General features: G+C 60.4%; 8 protein-coding genes across 9 annotated transcripts in view; 5 read left to right on the top strand and 3 right to left on the bottom strand.

Moving 5' to 3' along the window:
• Nucleotides 1-290: 290 nt before the first annotated feature.
• Nucleotides 291-1,493, bottom strand: SDRG_05935 (hypothetical protein; the record flags this gene model as incomplete). The annotated part of the gene is made up of 3 exons (XM_008611680.1): nucleotides 291-294; nucleotides 350-662; nucleotides 713-1,493. The coding sequence occupies 3 exons, from the start codon at nucleotides 1,491-1,493 to the stop codon at nucleotides 291-293; spliced, it is 1,098 nt and encodes a 365-aa protein (XP_008609902.1).
• A 959-nt stretch (nucleotides 1,494-2,452) lies between these two features.
• SDRG_05936 (hypothetical protein) lies at nucleotides 2,453-8,535 on the top strand (the record flags this gene model as incomplete). The annotated part of the gene is made up of 14 exons (XM_008611681.1): nucleotides 2,453-2,540; nucleotides 2,587-2,804; nucleotides 2,852-3,748; nucleotides 3,803-4,167; nucleotides 4,230-4,284; nucleotides 4,333-4,444; nucleotides 4,489-4,601; nucleotides 4,645-4,781; nucleotides 4,828-5,728; nucleotides 5,777-5,873; nucleotides 5,922-7,742; nucleotides 7,794-8,142; nucleotides 8,187-8,322; nucleotides 8,371-8,535. 14 exons carry the CDS (start codon nucleotides 2,453-2,455, stop codon nucleotides 8,491-8,493), a joined length of 5,412 nt encoding a protein of 1,803 aa, XP_008609903.1. The 3' UTR covers nucleotides 8,494-8,535.
• Nucleotides 8,536-8,883: 348 nt separating this feature from the next.
• SDRG_05937 (hypothetical protein) lies at nucleotides 8,884-9,746 on the top strand. Its single transcript, XM_008611682.1, has 3 exons — nucleotides 8,884-8,961; nucleotides 9,007-9,081; nucleotides 9,129-9,746. The coding sequence occupies exons 1-3, from the start codon at nucleotides 8,893-8,895 to the stop codon at nucleotides 9,699-9,701; spliced, it is 717 nt and encodes a 238-aa protein (XP_008609904.1). The 5' UTR covers nucleotides 8,884-8,892; the 3' UTR covers nucleotides 9,702-9,746.
• A 46-nt stretch (nucleotides 9,747-9,792) lies between these two features.
• On the bottom strand, nucleotides 9,793-10,101 carry SDRG_05938 (hypothetical protein; the record flags this gene model as incomplete). The annotated part of the gene is made up of 1 exon (XM_008611683.1): nucleotides 9,793-10,101. One exon carries the CDS (start codon nucleotides 10,099-10,101, stop codon nucleotides 9,793-9,795), a length of 309 nt encoding a protein of 102 aa, XP_008609905.1.
• A 2,443-nt stretch (nucleotides 10,102-12,544) lies between these two features.
• Nucleotides 12,545-13,380, top strand: SDRG_05939 (hypothetical protein). The gene has a single exon (XM_008611684.1). The coding sequence runs from the start codon at nucleotides 12,552-12,554 to the stop codon at nucleotides 13,326-13,328; it is 777 nt and encodes a 258-aa protein (XP_008609906.1). The 5' UTR covers nucleotides 12,545-12,551; the 3' UTR covers nucleotides 13,329-13,380.
• A 904-nt stretch (nucleotides 13,381-14,284) lies between these two features.
• On the top strand, nucleotides 14,285-15,115 carry SDRG_05940 (hypothetical protein; the record flags this gene model as incomplete). The annotated part of the gene is made up of 2 exons (XM_008611685.1): nucleotides 14,285-14,576; nucleotides 14,634-15,115. The coding sequence occupies 2 exons, from the start codon at nucleotides 14,285-14,287 to the stop codon at nucleotides 15,113-15,115; spliced, it is 774 nt and encodes a 257-aa protein (XP_008609907.1).
• Nucleotides 15,116-15,534: 419 nt separating this feature from the next.
• SDRG_05941 (hypothetical protein) lies at nucleotides 15,535-18,065 on the top strand (the record flags this gene model as incomplete). The annotated part of the gene is made up of 5 exons (XM_008611686.1): nucleotides 15,535-16,240; nucleotides 16,290-16,457; nucleotides 16,500-16,837; nucleotides 16,884-17,453; nucleotides 17,499-18,065. The coding sequence occupies 5 exons, from the start codon at nucleotides 15,535-15,537 to the stop codon at nucleotides 18,063-18,065; spliced, it is 2,349 nt and encodes a 782-aa protein (XP_008609908.1).
• A 3-nt stretch (nucleotides 18,066-18,068) lies between these two features.
• Nucleotides 18,069-18,522, bottom strand: part of SDRG_05942 (hypothetical protein) — a gene marked incomplete at its 3' end in the record, with an annotated part of 3,688 nt that continues 3,234 nt past the window's right edge. Inside the window, exons 4-5 of one of the 2 annotated variants that reach the window (XM_008611687.1) lie at nucleotides 18,324-18,509; nucleotides 18,069-18,287 (exon numbers count right to left, since the gene is read on the bottom strand). In XM_008611687.1, the coding sequence (XP_008609909.1) occupies nucleotides 18,105-18,287; nucleotides 18,324-18,509 (369 nt within the window). Of the gene's footprint in view, nucleotides 18,510-18,522 lie in introns of both variants that reach the window. The other variant, XM_008611689.1, reaches the window with a different exon arrangement.

The raw sequence follows: 18,522 nt of genomic DNA on the forward strand, positions 1-18,522 counted from the left end.
CAAGCTGGCCGCGATGGTTGACGGCAGCTGCAAGGCGAACGAGTGCGCATCGTGGAGAGCCGAGACGCAGAGCTGCGTTGTCGATTCGCAGACTTTGCAAACCTGCTTCGTGTCTTGAAGGGGCCGAGTCAGACCCCAGGCGGTCATTGCAAACACGGTGGACAGCACGTCGAGTTGAAGTAGGCTCGTTCGTTGCGTCGAGCACGGGTCGTCGAACGAAAACTGCGGCTGCACAAAGGCCGACCCAGCGCCATAGACGCACATGGGACTCCCCCCAAAGTACGTTGCATTCAGCTGTCTCCACGAATATGGGACGGCGTCCAACGGTACAGACGCAAGCCGATGGTACGTGGCCTGGAGCGAGGCATCGGCTACGAGCGCCGTGCCCAGTAAAAACGCTGCCGTGAACGCTTGCATTGAGCCGGGCGGTGCGACGTAAAAGCTGTCGATCGATACGAATGGTCCGAGGGCGTCGTGCACGATGATGCTCGCGGGTGTGAACGGGTAGACGCCCGCCATGTCTTCCATGGACACCGACGGACCGAGCGAGTTGTTGGCCATAAAGTTGCTGGCGCTGCGAACGAGACTGCCATTCGTCATGGCCGAGATCCAGAGATCGTCGAAAAGGTACCAATACAAGATCCCTGTTGTCCAGAGGGCACCTACAGCACACACGTTGGTGCCACGTAATCAAAGAGCTAGAATGTCATACCTCGCCCCATGTGCGTCATACTGGCGATCGAGAGCTGTTGCGCTCCACCAAACGCGTCGACCACCGAGAGCGTCTCGTGGATGCCAATGGTTAGCGTGTTGCCCCACTGCAACGTAAAGTGCGTCAACCCATGCGACAACCAAAAGCCGACTTCGTCCTCGACCGAGACGAATGCATCTTGGACGCTCGCTAGCCAGTCGACGCCACCGGGTGACGCCACCACGGCGTTGCCGACGGAAAACATGAATGCCGTCTCGAACCGCTCCAAGAAGTGGGCCCACTCGACGATGCGAAGATGCGGCTCGAGGATCACGGCCGCGTTATTGGCATACTGCGCTGCGCACCGGGCTTGACGAGCGGCCGTGTGTCCGAGCTCCCAGCGCTTTTGTACGTCGACCCAGCAATACTGCGTGAAGAGGCTAAACGTGAGCTCGACGGACAGCGATCGAATCGCCTCGACCGCAGTTCGTACCGACGTTTGCTCGCTCAAGAGAATCGCCCGTGGGTACGACGGCTGAACGTCGAGCATCGTCGATGGTTTGTCGTAGTCCTTGAGCAGCGCGTTGGACGCATCAAACGCGTCGATGGAGCCATTCGATGCCGTCCAAAGATGCACACGGTAGAGATCCAAGAGGTACGTATGAGCGCCGTGGAGGCCAAACGACGGCCAGTAGAGGTCGTTGACCATGTGCGGCGATAACAAGCGAGTGTAGTAGACACTGCAGGCCATCGAGAGCGCCACGTAGGCAAGGCCGAGCAACGTCTTGCGTCGTGGCTTCATGGACCGGCTGGTTGCTTGTCGTGTTTTCAAATGGCAAGTGGGCAACGTGCCATTTTTGTGCTGGCGTCGTTTCGGGACGAAACTTCTCAAGGGCGCGACCTTTTGTGGACCACCAATATAAGCCCAGGTCCCCCAAGCCCAACGCGACTACGAGTACAGACTCTATACTAGCGCTGCTAGACCATTCCTTTTGCCCATCGATGACAAAAAAGCCCGCATGTTCTTGGGACTGCACGTTTGCATGCAGTATGTCAGCGTGTTTCCCTTCCCAACTGCAATGTGGACGACGGAGTGGACGACGGCGGCTTCCGGTACGAGTAACCGCCAAGCGCCAGACCATGGACAACCTGGAACTTCATCCACTGTGTTAAGCGATCCAGCGATCGACGACTCTGTGGTCAAAGCATTGCATTCTGTACTAGACTCGACTGAGTGGGTAGAGCGCTCGACACCTTGGGCAACGATGCGTCCTCGGCCCACTCGTAGCTTCGGTGAAGCGGCAAATACGGCCTCCTCGTTCCTTTTGTACGTTGATGCTTGAGAGCAGGTAGACATTGAAATGACTGCACGTGTTCTCCACAGTCGCGGCGAGTACAGCAAGGGTAAATAAGAGATACCCTTGACTCCAGCGACGTCATCGTCGGCTCGAGCAAGAAATGGGTGCAGCTTCCTCGGACGTCTCTGTGCAAGAAGCTAGCGTCGTCAAGACAAACGCAGCGCTTCGACCACCAGCATGTCCCCAGCTGCGCTCGACGCATTCCGTCGTATCATGCAGTCAGCGTCGTGCAAGCCCACGCGATGGGCAGCTGATATCACTGTGGTTGAACGCTGGCATCGCTGATTGGCTCCCGCGGTCGCAAGGCGCCTTGAAGCTGCTCTGATTGTAGCTTTTTGGCCAATCAGCGGCGACGTTCGAAATGGCTGCGCCAGATCGCAACATTTTCGAAGTTGCGCCCACGATGCCACTGCTCCGCGTCAAGGTCGTCTCGGGGAAGAAGCTCCTCGCGGTCGACAAGAAGTTCATCGGCGCCGCGTCGAGCGACCCATGTACGCATGAGGACGAGGAGGAACATGACGCTCATGCGCTTGGTAGACGTCCGCTTGACGTGTGGTGCCGAGACGTGCAAGACCAAGATCCAGTCCGGGACCGTCAACCCAACGTGGCACGAGGAGTTCCGGTTCGGCGAAGCGGTCTGCCTCGCCGAGGATGCGTGCATCTCGTTCCGCGTCAAAGACTACAACACGCTCACGCCCAGCGTCGACCTCGGCGGCGCCGAAGTCCATGTCCCGTCGCTCACGCCCAACGAATGGGTACCCATCGCCGATGGTATCCCAGCCTATACACATCTTCTTCGTAGAACAAACTGGTGCTGCCTCTCGAGAAGCACGCGTCAATGAAGGGGGACGCGTCGGGCGAGATCGCGGTCGAGATCTTCTACGACCCGACGCAAGGTGCGGACGGTGCGCCGCCGTCCGACGTCCAAAACATTTGGTCAGAGACGTCGACGCGCGAGCTCCCGATTCCGCCATCGTCGAGTAACGGGGACGACGAGGAGGCTTCGCCGCCCACGAGCGCGTCCGCAGCGCCCGCGCCCTGGACGTACAACTTTCTTGCTGTGAGTGTCTTGGAAGGCGCAGGCCTCAAGGCGTGCGATGGCGACGCGCAGGCGGGCACGAGCGACCCGTTCGCGCTTCTTCGCATCGGCACGGCCAAGCCGTTCAAGACCAAGGTCATGAAGAAGACGCTCGTGCCGAAATGGCGCGAAAAGTTCTACTTCCCGCTCGACCCCAAGACCAAGTACGCCAACACGGTCCTGTCGCTGCGCGTCGAAGACGAGGACGTGCTCTCGAACGACTTTATGGGGCTCCTCGCCATCGACGTGCGCGAGTGGGTCCAAAAGCACGGCAGCGCCAAGAAGGACATGTGGTTTGGCCTCGGGCCCGACACCAAGAACCCAGTGCGCGCGAGCCTCGACGAGGAAGACCCGCTCGACTACGGCTTTGGCAAGGTCCACCTCGCGATCGAGGCGTGCACGCTCGAGTGCGACTACGCGACGCTCGTGCAGGGCGAGGCCGACACGGACGTCTATGCGTCGGCCGAAGACGACGAAGAGAGCGGCGCGAACAACGAAGAGGACGCCAAGCTCGCCGAGCGCGAGTCGACCGAGGAGAAGGCCAAGCGCGACGAAGAAGAAAAGAAGATGCTCGAAGAGCTCCAGAAAATCCAGTTCAAGTCGGGCGACTACCAGATCCAGGTACTGTGACCACATATCTCGTGTGGACGCGTACCAGATTGTGGTGGACCGTAGGTGCGCATCATTGAAGTGCGCGACTTGGTGCCGCAGGATGCCAACGGGTCGGCGGACCCAGTGGTGTTTGTCGAGTGCATGGGCCAGGAGCAGCACACGGCCGTCAAGCCCAACCAGCTCTCGTGCGTCTTTGACACGCTTCTCTTTTTCAACCTCAAGAACGTCGACAAGGACGACATTGAGAGCGCGTCGATCGAAGTGACCGTCAAGGACGCCGACGGGCCGTTCTCGTCCGACAAGATTGGGTTCTTCCGCATCGACATTCCGTACATTTACTACATGAAGAACCACGAGATGTACCGTCAATGGGTCGCACTCGTCAAGAGCGCGGGCGACAGCGAGCAGGGCGTGCAGGGCTACCTCTTGTACGTCGTCGCTTCGGCACTTGATACCTTCTTGATACTCATGATATCACTGTTGTGACTAGGCTCTCGATTGCTGTGCTTGGCCCTGGCGACACCATCCCGATCCACGACCCCAAGGTACGTCATACGAGCTTGCGGCAACCTACATCGTTCGTGTGCATATAGGAGATCAAGGACGACTCGGAGATGGTGATCATGCCGCCGCGAGTGTCGCAGACATTGCACTTCCTCGTGGTGACGGTCCACCGCGCCGAGGGACTTCCCAACATGGACAAGGGTACGTATCACATAGGGACGACTCAGCGATGTCATGTGGCACAGGCATCATGTCGGGCGGCGGTATCGACGCGTACGTCCGCGTGGCGTTCGCTGGTGAAAAGCCCGTCGAGACGCGCAAGGTGTCGACGCGCGGCTCGGACGTCGACTTCCAGCAGGTACACAAAGGCTTGGGATCGAGCCTCGCTCAGTCTTTCGCAGGAGCTGTGGTTTCCCGTGCTCTTGCCGTGCATGTCGAACCGCATCGCGATTAGCGTCTGGGACTGGGACCGTGTCGCCGATGAGCTCGTCGCGCATGCCTCGCCGTTCAACTTTAACCAGATCAAGGACCACCCGACGTACGCAATGCAAGGTGTATCCTGTGCATGACGCCAGTATGCATAGGCTCTTCCAGAACCTTTGGACCAACTTGTATGGGACGCCGGAAGACTCGACGTTTCTCAAGTTCAACTCGACGGCCAAAGCGTTTATGGGCAAGCACCCGGAGACCGCGTCGACCTTCCGCGGCCGCCTCTTGCTCTCGTTTCGCGTCGAGTCGGACGTCAAGAACACGCTCGACGTGCCGCATACGCGCAACCTCCTCACCAAGATGCCGCAGCCGCCTACCAAGACGTACTGTCTCCGCGCGCTGCTTCTCTCGGGGTCGGAGATCCCGGGCTTTACGAGCAAGGTGCACTGGGGCTCCTTCTCCAAGATGAGCGTGCGCATTGCGATCGGCAGCACAACACTGTGGTACAACCGCGTCGCCAACGTCAAGGGCATGTGCAGCTGGAACCAGTTCATGCAGGCGCCGAGCCTCGCGCTCCCGTCCGACTTGCGCCAGTGCCCCGATGTGTTTGTGTACCTTGTGGCGGGCGCCACCGGTGCGGACGCGCGCAACGTTTGCTACGCGCGCTTCAAGGCCGCCGAGCTGCTGCTCCCGAGCGACGAGACGGTGCCCAAAGCCAAGTGGATCAGCCTCAGCGAAGACGACGTCCTCAACGAGCTTCAGGACTACCAACACCCGGGCAACCTTCTTCTGCGCCTTGGCCTCGCCGAAACGACGTCCAAGGACGTGCCCGAGTCGTGGAAGGAGGTAGTGTCGGCCAAGATGCCGTCGGCGTCGTACACGCTTCTCGTGCACCTCTTCCAAGGCCGCGGGCTCCCGTCCGCCGACTCGAACGGCCTCCTCGACCCGTACGTCGCTGTCACGTGCAGCGGCGTCGGCAACAAGAGCTCGCGCAAGAACCGGACGCGCGACCCGATGTACTACGAGACCATGGTGTTTGACGTCAACGTGCCCGTGGTATGTCACCGTGACGCTTCCAGCACGTGTCTCATCATGACCGAGTAGGACCGCGACCACCAGCCGCGCATTGCCTTGCAGGTGTACGACTGGGACCGTTGGGACGCCGATGACTTTGTCGGCGGTGTTTCGATTCCGCTCCAAGGTGCGTTGCCACCTCGGCGATGTTTAGTCGAATAATGGTTGGTGGTAGATGTGCGCGTCATGGAGGCCAGCGACTACGAGGCCGGCTACACCGTGCCCGTGCCCGAGTGGTACCCACTGGGGCTCCAGACACCTGGTGACGTCGAGGGCGCGCTCCTTCTCTCGTGCATGCTCATCGTCAAGGACATGCCCGACCAAGTGATCGCGCCGCCCGCGTCGATTCGCCCCAAGATGCAGGAGAAATTTCTCGAGATCATTTGCGTCGGCATGCGCCAGCTCACGCCCGCGGGCTTCACGCCACTGCACATGCCGTACCTGCAGTTTGAGATTGGCGAGGTCACGTCGACGAACCGACCCAAGCTCACGGCGCCGAGTGCCAAGCCGTCGCCGCACGACCCCAACTACCTCGAGCGTATTGTGATTCCGATTTCGGTGCCGGAAGACGCGCGGTACGCGCCGCGCTTGAACCTCAGCGTCTACGACACGCTCCTCGGTGGTTTTGTCAAGCCGCTTCTCGGCACGGCGTCCATCGATCTCGCGACCAAGCTCCCGTTCTCGAACGGCCGGCCCAACGAAGCGTACGTGGCGCCCGGTGCGTCGACGCACCATGTGGTCGGCAACCCGCACGTCGACGGCGAGATCGTGCCTCGGACGCCGGAAGGAAGCTCGTCCGGTGCGGGTGTCGGTGCCATCATGCCTACGATGGACGAAATGGATGAAGACGACGAAGACACGCCGCCGTACCTCAAGCACCGCGAGCTCATGGCCGACACGATCGAGGCGACGCTCGAGACGACGCCGTTCGAAGTCTACAACGTCTACCGCGGCCAAACGTTTGGCGTCGGCAAGAGCACGTACCGGGCTGTCGGCAAGTTCAAGGGGCTCATCCGCATCCTCAACAGCCGGTCGGACGCGCCGCTCTTTGACCTGGAAATGCTGCTCAACCCGCAGCCGTACGTGGTGCGCATCTACGTCCTCGACGCGTTCGCGCTCCAGCCCAAGGACCCGAACGGCAAGTCGGACCCGTACTTGCGGCTCAAGGTCGGCTCGAAGGAGATTGTGAGCGACCGGTCGCACCACCACACTGCGACGCTCGAACCCAAGTTCCACTCGGTGTACGAGTTCAAGGTCAACCTCCCGGGGGCCTCGACGCTCTCGCTCGAGTGCTGGGACTACGACCTCTTTTCGGTCGGCGGCGACGATTTCATTGGCGCCACGTGCATCGACCTCGAGGACCGGTGGTTTGACGACCGGTGGCAGACGCTCGGCAACACGGCCGAGGGGACGTTCAAGCCGATCGAGACGCGTCAGCTCTACGCGCCCTCGAGTGTCTGCGCGCAGGGCTCGGTGCGGCTCTGGATGGACATTCTGACGCCGGCGCAAGCGACCTTGTCGCCGCCCGTCGACATCAAGCTGCCGCCTATTGAGCATTTTGAGGTGCGCGTCGTCATCTACAAGACCAAGGACGTGACGCCGGGCGACGAATTCTCGGGCTTGAGCGACCTCTTCATCAAGGCGTGGCTGCAGTCGTACGACAACAAGGCGCAGAAGACCGACATTCATTGGCGCGCCAAAGACGGCAAGGCGAGCTTCAACTGGCGCATGAAGTTTGACATTGCACTTCCGATCGACGCGAGCAACGAGCTCGAGAAGGGCCACTTGCATCTCCAGATGTGGGACAAGGACGTCCTGTACGACGACTGCCTCTCGGACACGATCATCAACCTCTCGGAGCACCTCAAGAAGGCGTACAAGACCAAGGAGATTGTCAACGTGTACGCCAAGCCCAAGCCGATCAAGTCCAACCCGCGGCCGACCAAGAGCCCGACCAACGTCCGCGTCGCGAGCCCCACGGCCACGGTCGCGACCGGTGCGCTATTTCGTTCCTTCCTCGTCCTTGCTCATCCTTGGACGTGTGTAGATCTCGACGACCTCGAACGGGGCGAGAGCGAGGCGCTCTTGCCGCCGCCGCCGCTCTCCAAGTCCGACTCGAAGCGCGGGAAGAAGAACGACAAGAAGGAAGGCGTCGAGATGATGGTCAAGGCGCTCAAGACGCGCATGGGCATGGGCGAAGACCCGGACGACGCCAGCTGGCTCACGTGCACGACGCGGGACCCGCACACGGGCGACCGCGTCGAGGCCGGCAAGATCCTTCTCGCGATCGAGATCATTCCCAAGCATGTGGCCGACCTCCGCGCCGCCGGCCTCGGGCGCAGCGAGCCCAACAGCTTCCCGACGCTCGCCGAGCCCGCCGACCGCTTGCATCTCAAGTACGTCGTCGCTACTTTGTGTCATCCATGACGAATGTGGCTAGCGCGCTCTTCAACCCGCTGCACTTGCTCGAGTCGCTCATGGGCCCCAAGGCGTACGCGGCCTGCTCGAGCTTTGTCATTTGCGCGCTCGTGATTGCGTTCCTCGTCTTTGCCGGCCCCATGATCAACGTCCTCTTGGTATGTACGCGTGCTGCATCGGAGGTCTCATCGAGCTGCTGCCTGTAGACGCTGCTCAACATGCTCCCGTCGCCGTACGGCTGGGTCGTCTTTGGCCTCGTCATGTTCCTCATCCTCTTTGGCTTTGGCTACTGCTCGTACCGCTGCCGGCGCACGATGCGCACGTCGTAGGCTACGTGTATTTTGAATGGACCGAATGCTTTTGGACATGCATGCGATGTGGCATGGCCGACGCGGCCAGTCGTTCGACTGCTGCATGCGTCATCCTCACCTACAATGGACAAGCATCCGCGCGCAGACGGTTGCAGTACAGAAGCGGAGGATGAGCATCGAACGCAGCGACACGCCATCGCCACGCCATCTCCACTGTCCTCTCCACCACCTCTCTCCACCGTCATTTTCACTGTCGTCTCCACCGTCATCATCACCGTCATCTTCACCGTCATCTTCACCGTCTTCTCCATCGGGCAGGAAGGAAGCTACTGCTGTTGCTCGTCTTGAACGTGGGTGGCTGAATAAAAGAACATTTCGGAACGGATAAAAGACACGGCGTGGGTTATCCGGAAAGATATGTATCCGGACAAGGCAAGCGGCCACTCGAAATGTTTCATAATCTTTTTTGCCCCTCGGACCATGGTGGTAGGCGACGTGATGGCGGCGCATGGGCGCTGACGCTTGACGTAGAGACAAGAGCCCATCTACCTCGACGACAACGCTTCGTACCCCAAGGAACACTTCCTCGTGCCGGCCCACTACCTCGTACGCATGCGAGCAAGGAGCGCGAGGTTGATGGCGTCTATGTGTAGCCGTACGTGGACAGCGTCTTGATCCCGCAAGGCTTGATCAACGACCGCATCGAGAAGCTTGCGCAGGACATCCGCCATGCGTACCAGGGCCAGACGATTCACCTGCTCTGCGTGCTCAAGGGCGGCGCCGCCTTCTTCCACGCGCTCATCGAGAAGCTGCGCCTGTTCCACAAGTACAACACGTGCGACTACGTCCCGTTCACGTTTGACTTCATCAAAGTCAAGTCATACGACGGCCTCCAGTCGACGGGCAACGTCCAAGTGAGCGGCGCCGACATTGCTAAGTTCAAGGGCAAGCACTTGTTGCTGGTCGAAGACATCATTGACACGGGCAAGACCATGGCCAAGCTCGTGCCGTACCTCTCGGCGTCCGAGCCGGCCTCGATCAAGGTCTCGAGCCTCTTGGAGAAGCGCAACCCTGAGTCGTGCGGCTTCCTCGCCGACTTTGTGGGCTTTTCGATCCCGGACAAGTTTGTCATTGGCTGCTGCCTCGACTACAACGAGATCTTCCGGGACTTGGACCACATCTGCGTCATCAACAACGCGGGTATCGCCAAGTGGGCGTCGTCGTAGATGTAGCTAGACGATCAGATCAACACGCAGATGTATGTTCCTTTCTTTGGTTACGTAGTACGAATAGCGGCTCTAGACATGTAGCATACCTCTACTTGGGGAGCTGCTCAAACTGGGCCGGCGTGTACGTCTTAAGCGTCAGGCCGTGCATGCCACCGATCTCTTCCTTGAGCACTTCGTTCACGAGGCGGTGCTGCGCGACGCGGTTCTTGCCCTCGAACGTCGGCGACGCGACCTCGATCTTGTACATGGAGCCACAGCCGCCCGAGATGTCGTCGACCTTGACGTGCGTCGCGCTCAGCGCCTGGCGCAAGGACGTCGCCATCTTCTCTTCCGCCGTCGTGCTAAGACCACGCACCGACGCTGGCCGGAGCACCCGCTGCAATGCACGCATCATCATCTTCTTGCTTCGTCGTCGACCGTTCAATCCGAAATGATTTGCCGCCGATTCGGAGAAGTTCTTTGCGCCCGTTAAGTACGCTTGTGGTCGATAGTGAATCCAAGATGCGTACAAAGAGCGACTTGGACGATGCAAAGTGCGATTGCCCCAAGCCTCAACCACGCCTGTCAAGCGCCGCTACTCGATAACGACGCTGCGCCAGGGCTCCCTCAGCGGCGCATTGGCTTTACCGAGCCGCCAAAGTACCTCCTTGAAATGCTGCCTGAGGACCACCACGTCACGGTAGCTACTGCCACCGAGTACAGTCCCGCCCGACTACATCACGCGCTCTCCCAACTTTATATGGACGGAATAGAGCGGAAAGCCTTCGCAATTCCTACTCGGCTGGGCTATAAGTTCTGAGCGACAAACTACGCGTCTAGTGTGTCTGAGGTGCGCTCGAGACGCGCAGCCACCTTTTGCGTCGCAGCGACGTTGTCAACGCGATCGGGGCCGTCTTCCTACGCTCGTCGAGCGACTTGAGCGGACGCTAACCATGCTATCTTTGCATCATTGGCGGCACGTAAACGGTATCAACAAAGCGCTGTTTGCGATCGCGCCACCACACCAGCGCTCCCGTAAGTTCCAGAGTCCCCAGCATCGCTGGCAGCTCGAGACATTCTGGCACGAGGCCAAGCAGCCTCTTGGACGTCGACTTTCACCGAGAGGCACCCTTTGGGCCGCGCTCAAAACCAAGCGCGCCTTTAACACTACCAGCTTCGCAACAGCAAGCTTCACCGCTGCCGCAACATGCCTCAAGTCGAAAGGCTGCCATCCAAAACAGTTCAGCAATCGAATCGATGCACTTCAACGACTGCAAGCTCAACGACAACGCGGCGAGTGACAAACTGCATGTGAGAAACCGCCGAGCTAAAGGGGAGACTCATGGGAGGCTCTTTACACAGCCACCATCGTCATCGAGAGATCAGGGAATTAGGACTCTGGCATGGCGCCACGTGAAGCAGCTCGTCAATCTATTGGGTAAAAATCGAAAAATCCAACCAAAAATGCGATTGCCCAGATTCGAACGGATTGGTATGTAGAGCGGAAGGATGACGAGCTTGGACACGCGCCACCCGATATGACGTCCCTCCTTGAAGGTCCTCGTCCACTTCCTATGATAATACCAGATAGACGCACCAACTTCAACAACAACGATGCGAAGGGCGACCTGGATCCCTCCAGAGAGCTCCTCCAGACGGTGTTGCTTTCGACACGATTGGTTGCTGTAGACAGGCGGCTCTCGAGAGGCGACTTACTTTGTTGCTGCAGCAGCACGGAGGTCGACAGCCGCAAGCAGGGTTAAAAGGATGCGACAAGCACCTTCAACCGCGTGCAGCGATCGAAGCCGAGGACCAGCTGGGTTCGAAGCACCGGCGTGTGATGAGCATCGAAACAGCAAGGAGCCAGGACAGCAAGTTGTCCAGTGCACCGACCCGATGGATGATTCACATGGCAGTGTCCCGCCATGCAGCTTGAGCTTGCAGCTTGGATTCAATGGCGATGAGGAACATGGAGCGTCGCATGGGATCGTCGGACCGAGTAATGACGCGCCTCGGTGGATTTGTTGAAATGCGGCAAGTGAGGCATTACGCAGTGGGTTATAACAACGCGGCTTTATTGAGCAACAACTATTGCGAACGTGCATCATTCACGCCACGCAGCGTTCTGACGACCCCACTGCAGGCGGCTGTCGTTTTACCATTTTTTAACAATTGGCGAGTGCTGGTCGGGTTGGAAAGCGTCGTTTCTCTTGGTGTTTGTATGCATACAACCGCGCCAGATGGCTTCGAATACCCATGTTTGGTTGTTGCTATTTATTTGCCGTCGAATGGATTTGCGATTGGATTTCTGGCCTATAGCCCGAGCTATCCAGCCGAGCGATCCGACAAGCTATCCAGCGAAACGATACTCTACTCTTTGCGCGACTGCCTGCAAAATGCAAAAACGAGCTTGGAGGCCGTCGGCACTGCAACCGCAATTGCTTGAACCTGCTATGCAAAGGGAAAGGCCATCATCTCCCACGCACGTCCATGTCAGCAGCGTACTGTGTAGTGACCAAGGGTAATTCACGCCGGACAAGAGCATCCACAGCAGCATCGTATGAGCTCATCGCTCATCGATTTCATACAGGCGAGACAACAACAGACTACGTAGCAGCAGGAGCGGCGACCGAGAACAACAACACATCGAGCGTCCATCGACGCGCGTCAGCACTGGATCTTCTGGTCACAACAAGCTGTTGAAACATTTTAGCGCCCACTGTGCACAACCTTCGCAACAGCTGCCAGTGCGAAGCATACAAATGCCAAGTCATGAGGGTGGGACAGTTGGGTATACGAACCCCAAGTGTCTTTTGTTGGCCGGCGGGAATTCGCCTCGTCAAATGGCAGCTGGCGGATCGCTGCAAGATGCGCAAGAGGCTCACAATTCAACTTTCGCGCTTCTTGCCACTCATGAGCCAAGCGACTTCGACGACGACGGCCACCACCGAGTGCTTCTTCAATGGCTGCACCAACAGCGTCATGCACGGGTCATGGAAGTGCGAGTTCCACAAGAACCGCGCCAAGTGCACGGGCTCGTCCACGTGCCACAACCAGGTCTTTGCCCGCAACCTCTGCGTGCGCCACGGCGGCAAGAAGCCCTGCATCCACTCGGGCTGCACGGGCAACGCGCGCATTGGCAACTACTGCTCGCGCCACGGCGCGTCGACCTCCAAGAAGATGTGCACCGAAGAGGGCTGCACCAAGGTCGCCCACGCCCGCCAAAAGTGCGTGCGCCACGGCGGCGGCCGGCGCTGCCGCATTGAGGCCTGCGAAGCGCACGCGCGCAACGGCGGCTTTTGCTTCCGCCACAGCCGCCTCCAGGCCGCGGGCTTTTCGCTCAAGGAGCGCATCGATATGACGCCGCCGACGACACCGCCGCCGACGACCAAAGCCGCGCAAACCTTTATGAGCCTCATGCCCGTCATCAAGGACGAAGCGACGCCCGTGATGCCGAGCTACGAGTGGAAGCCCATGATGGACGTGACCGAGTCGGACGAGATGCTCATGGAAATCTTCCTCGGCAAGCCGACACCGATGCACACGTTCGAGCTGCACGACGACGTCTTCAGCCACGAAGCCTTCTTCGACCCCATGATGTCGCTCGTCGACATTGACGGCATCCCCGTCGGCACGTGGATCTAAGCCACGACACCGTTCTTATTTATGATTCTTATACACTATTGTTGCCCAACGAGTCGACCTCTTCTTGCTCCGATGGCATTGACTCGGTTGCCCACGTCCTCGTGCAGCTTCGACGAGCACACACCATGTGGCGCGTTGGACGACGACAAGGCGACTGGGAAATTCGGTCAAAATTCCTGCAAATTTACGCAAAATTATGACGTGGCGCCACCAGCTGTCCGAAGGCGCATCATAGTAAACAGCACCAGACGCCAACGCCAACGAAGGGAGGCCAGCGACCACGCTCTCCACGAGATTCGAAATTCTCGTCTTCAACGAGGAGCGGCGAGCTTGCCGAGGGTCGGAGAAGAAGCTTCGCCGACCAGCTTTGTACCAAATTCTACCACCCTCACGGTCGCAAAGGATGTGTAGCTACTTCTTGCGTCCCCGGACAAGCAGCGATCCGAGATCCTTCGCTCGCACGATGATTTGTCGGTCCATCCATGCAGCTACTGCACCGTGGGACCGTCGTTCCTGCGACATCATCCCCTTTCCCGACGCTATCATGACGCAGTTGGCGACGGCTGAGCACAGTGGGCCACGCATGGTTCCGGTCTTGCGCCCGCTCGCTCGACGTCGGACGTTGTTGGCATCGTACACGAACGAAGCGCACCTCGTGCTCTGCCGTGGCCGTCGTCGCATGCTTGTGTAGCTAGCTTGGCAATGGCGCATCTGCATACAATTACAAGCGGTCGCCAGCCCATCATCCCAGACGCAGCGAGGCCATCCTCCGCGTCCACGTTTTTGCAGCGCAATGGCCGCGTCGCGGAGGAGGAGCGGCCGCCTCGGGCGTTATTTTAGCCTTCCATGGCTGGAGCCGCCGTCGATGGCCGAGCGCAACAACGCGCGGCGTCGACGCGATCTTTCGAGTCCGGATATGCCCGACGTCTATGCGGCCACAATCGCACCACAGCCACATGAACATCCTCGACGTGATCCGGGGCGGTGCCACCGACGCCCACGTGCGCGGCGGGTCGCCCAAGCTCGGGCCCGTCATGCGGTCACTCTCGTGGCGCGACAAGTACATCAACCAGGCCGAGTTCGCCGTGCCCCTGAACGGCGCGCGGACGCTGCGCATCAAGCAGCTACCGAACGGCGAGACAACGGGCCTCGGGACCGGGCTCACGGTCTGGCCGGCCGCGGTCGTGCTCCTCCAGTACCTCGTGCATCGGTATGGGCACCTCGGCTGCAAGCGCGTCGTCGAGCTAGGTACGTTCCGCGCATGATGTGCTGTATACATTCTTGTCTGAAAATGACAGGCATTAGGCTGCGGCACGGGCGCCGTGGGGCTGGCGGCCGCCATGCTCGGTGGCCGCGTCGTCTTGACGGACCAGGCCCAAGTGCAGTTTCTCATGCGCGAGAACGCGGCTTTGAACAACGTGTCGGTCGAGCTCTGCGAGTACGACTGGGGAAAGCCGCTCGTCGGGCCGCTCGCGACGCCGGTCGACCTCGTGCTCATTTCCGACTGCATCTTGCCCAAGCTGTACCCGATCGAACCGCTCGTATCGGCCATCGACCTCCTCTGCGGCCCGTGGACGCGCGTCCTCATCTCGTTCGAGTACCGGTACTTTCCCGCGTTCGACCCCAAGGCGCGCTTCTGCGCCCTCCTCGATACTGTTGGTCTTGAGCTACGCACGATCCCGCTCACGGAGCAGCACCCGAGCTACCATGTCGAGGACATTGAGCTATGGGAGATTGCGCGCATGCGTTCTCGTCGTCGCCCGATCTTGGAGACGAGAGACGCGTAGGCGTAGTGTATCTGTGTTGTATCCAGCGCGTTTGCGAGTACTTTGCGTGAGCCAAGGCTGCCGTTCCCGCCGGCGAAGTGGGCGCCGGCGTTCGGACTGGCCTGATCCCCTCGCAGAGGCCAATCGGAAGCCACAGGAACGTCTTATCCTCTTCAGGGCCCTTCGACTCGACATGCTCGCGCAGCCGCGGCGCTTGCCAGGCTAGACGCCGCCGGTCGCCAGCCCTCTGCCGGCGGCGCCGGCCATGCCACCGTGGACGTCGCCGCCATCGTCGTCGGCGCTGCCACGTCGGCCGGTCGGTTTGGGCCCTGCGCAATATAATGATACGGGTTTTGTATGCGACGGGAATAAAATTTGCGGCTGGCAGGCGCTGGGCCAAAAATACGAACTGAGTTGTTTCATCACAACAGATAACGAGGATGGGCGACGTGCGCGTCGTAGTCCGCGTGCGCCCGCCGAACGCGAGCGAGATCGCGCGCGGCAACAACGGCCAGCGCTGCGTCAAGGTCGCAAGCCCGAGCCTCGTGCACGTGTACCCGGACGACAAGGCCATGGAGGCCGGCGGGCCGCCCAACTCGTTCACGTTCGACAACGTCTTTGGCGAAGACTCGACGCAGAAAGAGGTCTTTGAGGCCGTCGCCAAGCCCGTCGTCGCCGACGTCCTCGAGGGCTACAACGCGACTATTTTTGCGTACGGCCAAACCTCGTCCGGCAAAACGTTCACCATGGAAGGCGCGTCGATCGACGACCCGGGCCTACGGGGCATCATTCCGCGCACGGCGACCGAGCTCTTTGCGCGCCTCATGGACGCCGACGAGAACATGGAGTTTGTCGTCAAAGTGAGCTACATTGAGATCTACATGGAGCGCATCCGCGATCTCCTCGACCCGTACAAGACCAAGATCAACCTCCAAGTGCGCGAAGACACCGAGAAGGGCATTTACGTCGATGGCGTCACCGAGCTCTGCGTCACGAGCGACGACGAGCTCCTCACGACCATGCGCAGCGGTGCGATGAACCGTGCGGTCGCGGCCACGGGCATGAACGAGGGCTCGTCACGGTCGCACTCGGTCTTCATGGTGACCTTGTACCAGCGCAACCTCGAGACCAACTCGACCAAAGTCGGTACGTATCCCTCCAAGGCACGTCTCGTGGGCTCATCCAATGCATGAAGGCAAGCTGTATCTGGTCGACTTGGCCGGCTCGGAGATGGTGCGCAAGACGCAGGCGTCCGGGAAGCAGCTCGAAGAAGCCAAGACCATCAACAAGTCGCTCTCGGCGCTCGGGATGGTCATCAACGCCCTCACTACGGCCAACGTGACGTTTGTGCCGTACCGCGACAGTAGGCTTGCTCCGTTGATGTCGACTGTCGAATGTGTCGTAGGTAAGCTCACGCGCGTGCTGCAAGAGTCGCTCGGCGGCAACTCGCGGACGGCGCTCATCATCAACGTGTCGCCGAGCAGCTACAACGCGCCCGAGACGCTCTCGACGCTGCGCTTTGGGAACCGCGCCAAGAGCATCAAGAACAAGGCCGTCGTCAACGCCGAAAAGAGCGCCGAGGAGTACAAGCAGCTGCTCGCCAAGGCCGAGAAGGCCATGACGATGCAGCAAAACTACATCCTCGTGCTCGAAACCAAGCTCAAGCAGCAGCAGCTCAGCGCGACGACGACGGACGCGGCAGTCGCCGAAGTCGCGGCCGTCTCGGCCCTCGAGAAGCTCCAAGTACGCATTTGACCTCGGTTTGCCGCTCGCCCTCACTGCGTTTTAGGAGCGCGTGGTGCAGCTGGAAGAGCAGCTCGGCGAAGAGAAGCAAGAGTCGCAGCGCCGCGGCGACGAGATTCGGTCGCTCACCAGCGTCTTGAACGAGTCGCAGCTCGAAGTCGAAGAGCTCAAGACGCAAAAGGAGTCGTTCGAGCGCCCGCGCGACGACCACAGCTCGCGACACCTCCTCGAAGAGCTGAGCCACCTCAAGCTCGAGCTCGACAAGCTCCAGTTTGAGAACGACGAGATCAAGCTCCACGTGACAACCCTCCAGCAAGAAAACGACCGGCTCGCGGCCGAGAGCGACCAGCGCGCGACCAGTGCGAGCGACGACGACCTCGTGGCGACCACCAACGCGGCCCTCGCCGCGCCATTGCCACCGCCGGCGCCGACGACGCCACCCCGCAACCTTGGCGCGAGCACGATTCGGTTCGAGATTGACGAGGAGAAGGAAGCCCGCGTGTTGCGGCTCGAGTCGGACCTCAAGGCCGCGCAAGAGGAGCTCATGACGCACCAGACGCAGGCGCAAAAAGAGATCCAGCGCTTTACAGACGAGCGCCGCCTCCTCACCAACCAGGTACGCACACTCGAGGACGAGACAGTAGCTGCACACCTTGTCTAGATCCAAGAGCTCGCCAACCAGCTGCAGTCGGTGCAAACAAGCCAGCAAGCGATTTCGACGGCAGCGACCGGCATGTCGGCGCGGGAGCGGCAGCACATGCGCTCGATCCAGCAAAAGCTCGAGCAGCTCGTGGCCGTGCACCGGCAGCTCCTCCGCAAGTACGCGTCGCTCGAGTCGGAGCACAACGAGGCGCGGCAGAAGCTCGGGCTGCGCGACGACCGCATCAAGAGCCTCGAGGCCAACACGCGCCTCATGGCCTCCAACATGCGCGCGCAGTCGGAGAAGCACCTCGAGGAGCTCAGCGCGCTGCATGTGCAACTCGCGGAGCTGCGTCGCAACATGAGCCAGGACACGCTGCCCGACCTCCCGGAAGAGAAGCCGACGCCGCTCCCGATCCGCCGCGCGGCCAGCGTCTACGTCAACCGCCAGGGCAGTGTCGTCGGCGACGGCGTCATTCGCCCGATCCGCGGTGGCGGGCGCCGCCAGTCGACGCTCGAGCCGTCCCCGGCCAAGTCGGACGCCGCCGGCGGCCTCGGCTTTCTCCAGCGCATGCTCGGCCTCAAGTAGGCTTCTATGATATTCGCAATACACTGCATTCGCTTCTTCTTACATGTCGCCCCAGTCGGCGTCGTCGTCGTCAAACTCGATCTCTTCGTCCGAGCGCAAGCCAAAGTCCAAGACGTTGCTCGGCGACGGCGGCACGGCCGTGCTTCCTGCGGTCGCCGGAACCTCGGCCAATGCCTGCGCTTCCAAAGCCGCACGCGCTTCCTCTTCGGTGCGCGCCTGGGCCTCAGCACGAGCTTCCTCTTCAGTGCGCGCCTGGGCCTCAGCACGAGCTTCAGCCTCTGCACGGGCATGGGCCTCTGCTTCGGCAGCAACGCGAGCTTGAGCTTCGGCAGCCGCACGCGCTTGGGCCTCCGCTTCGGCGCGAGCTGCAGCCTCGGCGCGGGCCTGTGCTTCTGCTTGTGCACGGACCAGCGCTTCAGCCTGGGCACGAGCTTGGGCCTCGGCCTCAGCGCGAGCT

The sequence above is a fragment of the Saprolegnia diclina genome (assembly GCF_000281045.1).
Source record: "Saprolegnia diclina VS20 unplaced genomic scaffold supercont1.16, whole genome shotgun sequence".
NCBI lineage: Eukaryota > Oomycota > Saprolegniomycetes > Saprolegniales > Saprolegniaceae > Saprolegnia > Saprolegnia diclina.

Bases quoted from the DNA above. Each gene is read 5' to 3' on its own strand.
- SDRG_05939 (XM_008611684.1), top strand. From the start codon at position 12,552: ATGCGCAAGAGGCTCACAATTCAACTTTCGCGCTTCTTGCCACTCATG.
- SDRG_05937 (XM_008611682.1), top strand. From the start codon at position 8,893: ATGTATCCGGACAAGGCAAGCGGCCACTCGAAATGTTTCATAATCTTT. The intron at 8,962-9,006 runs GTAGGCGACGTG...CGCTTGACGTAG, and splicing joins TTGCCCCTCGGACCATGGTG to AGACAAGAGCCCATCTACCT. The intron at 9,082-9,128 runs GTACGCATGCGA...GTCTATGTGTAG, and splicing joins TCGTGCCGGCCCACTACCTC to CCGTACGTGGACAGCGTCTT.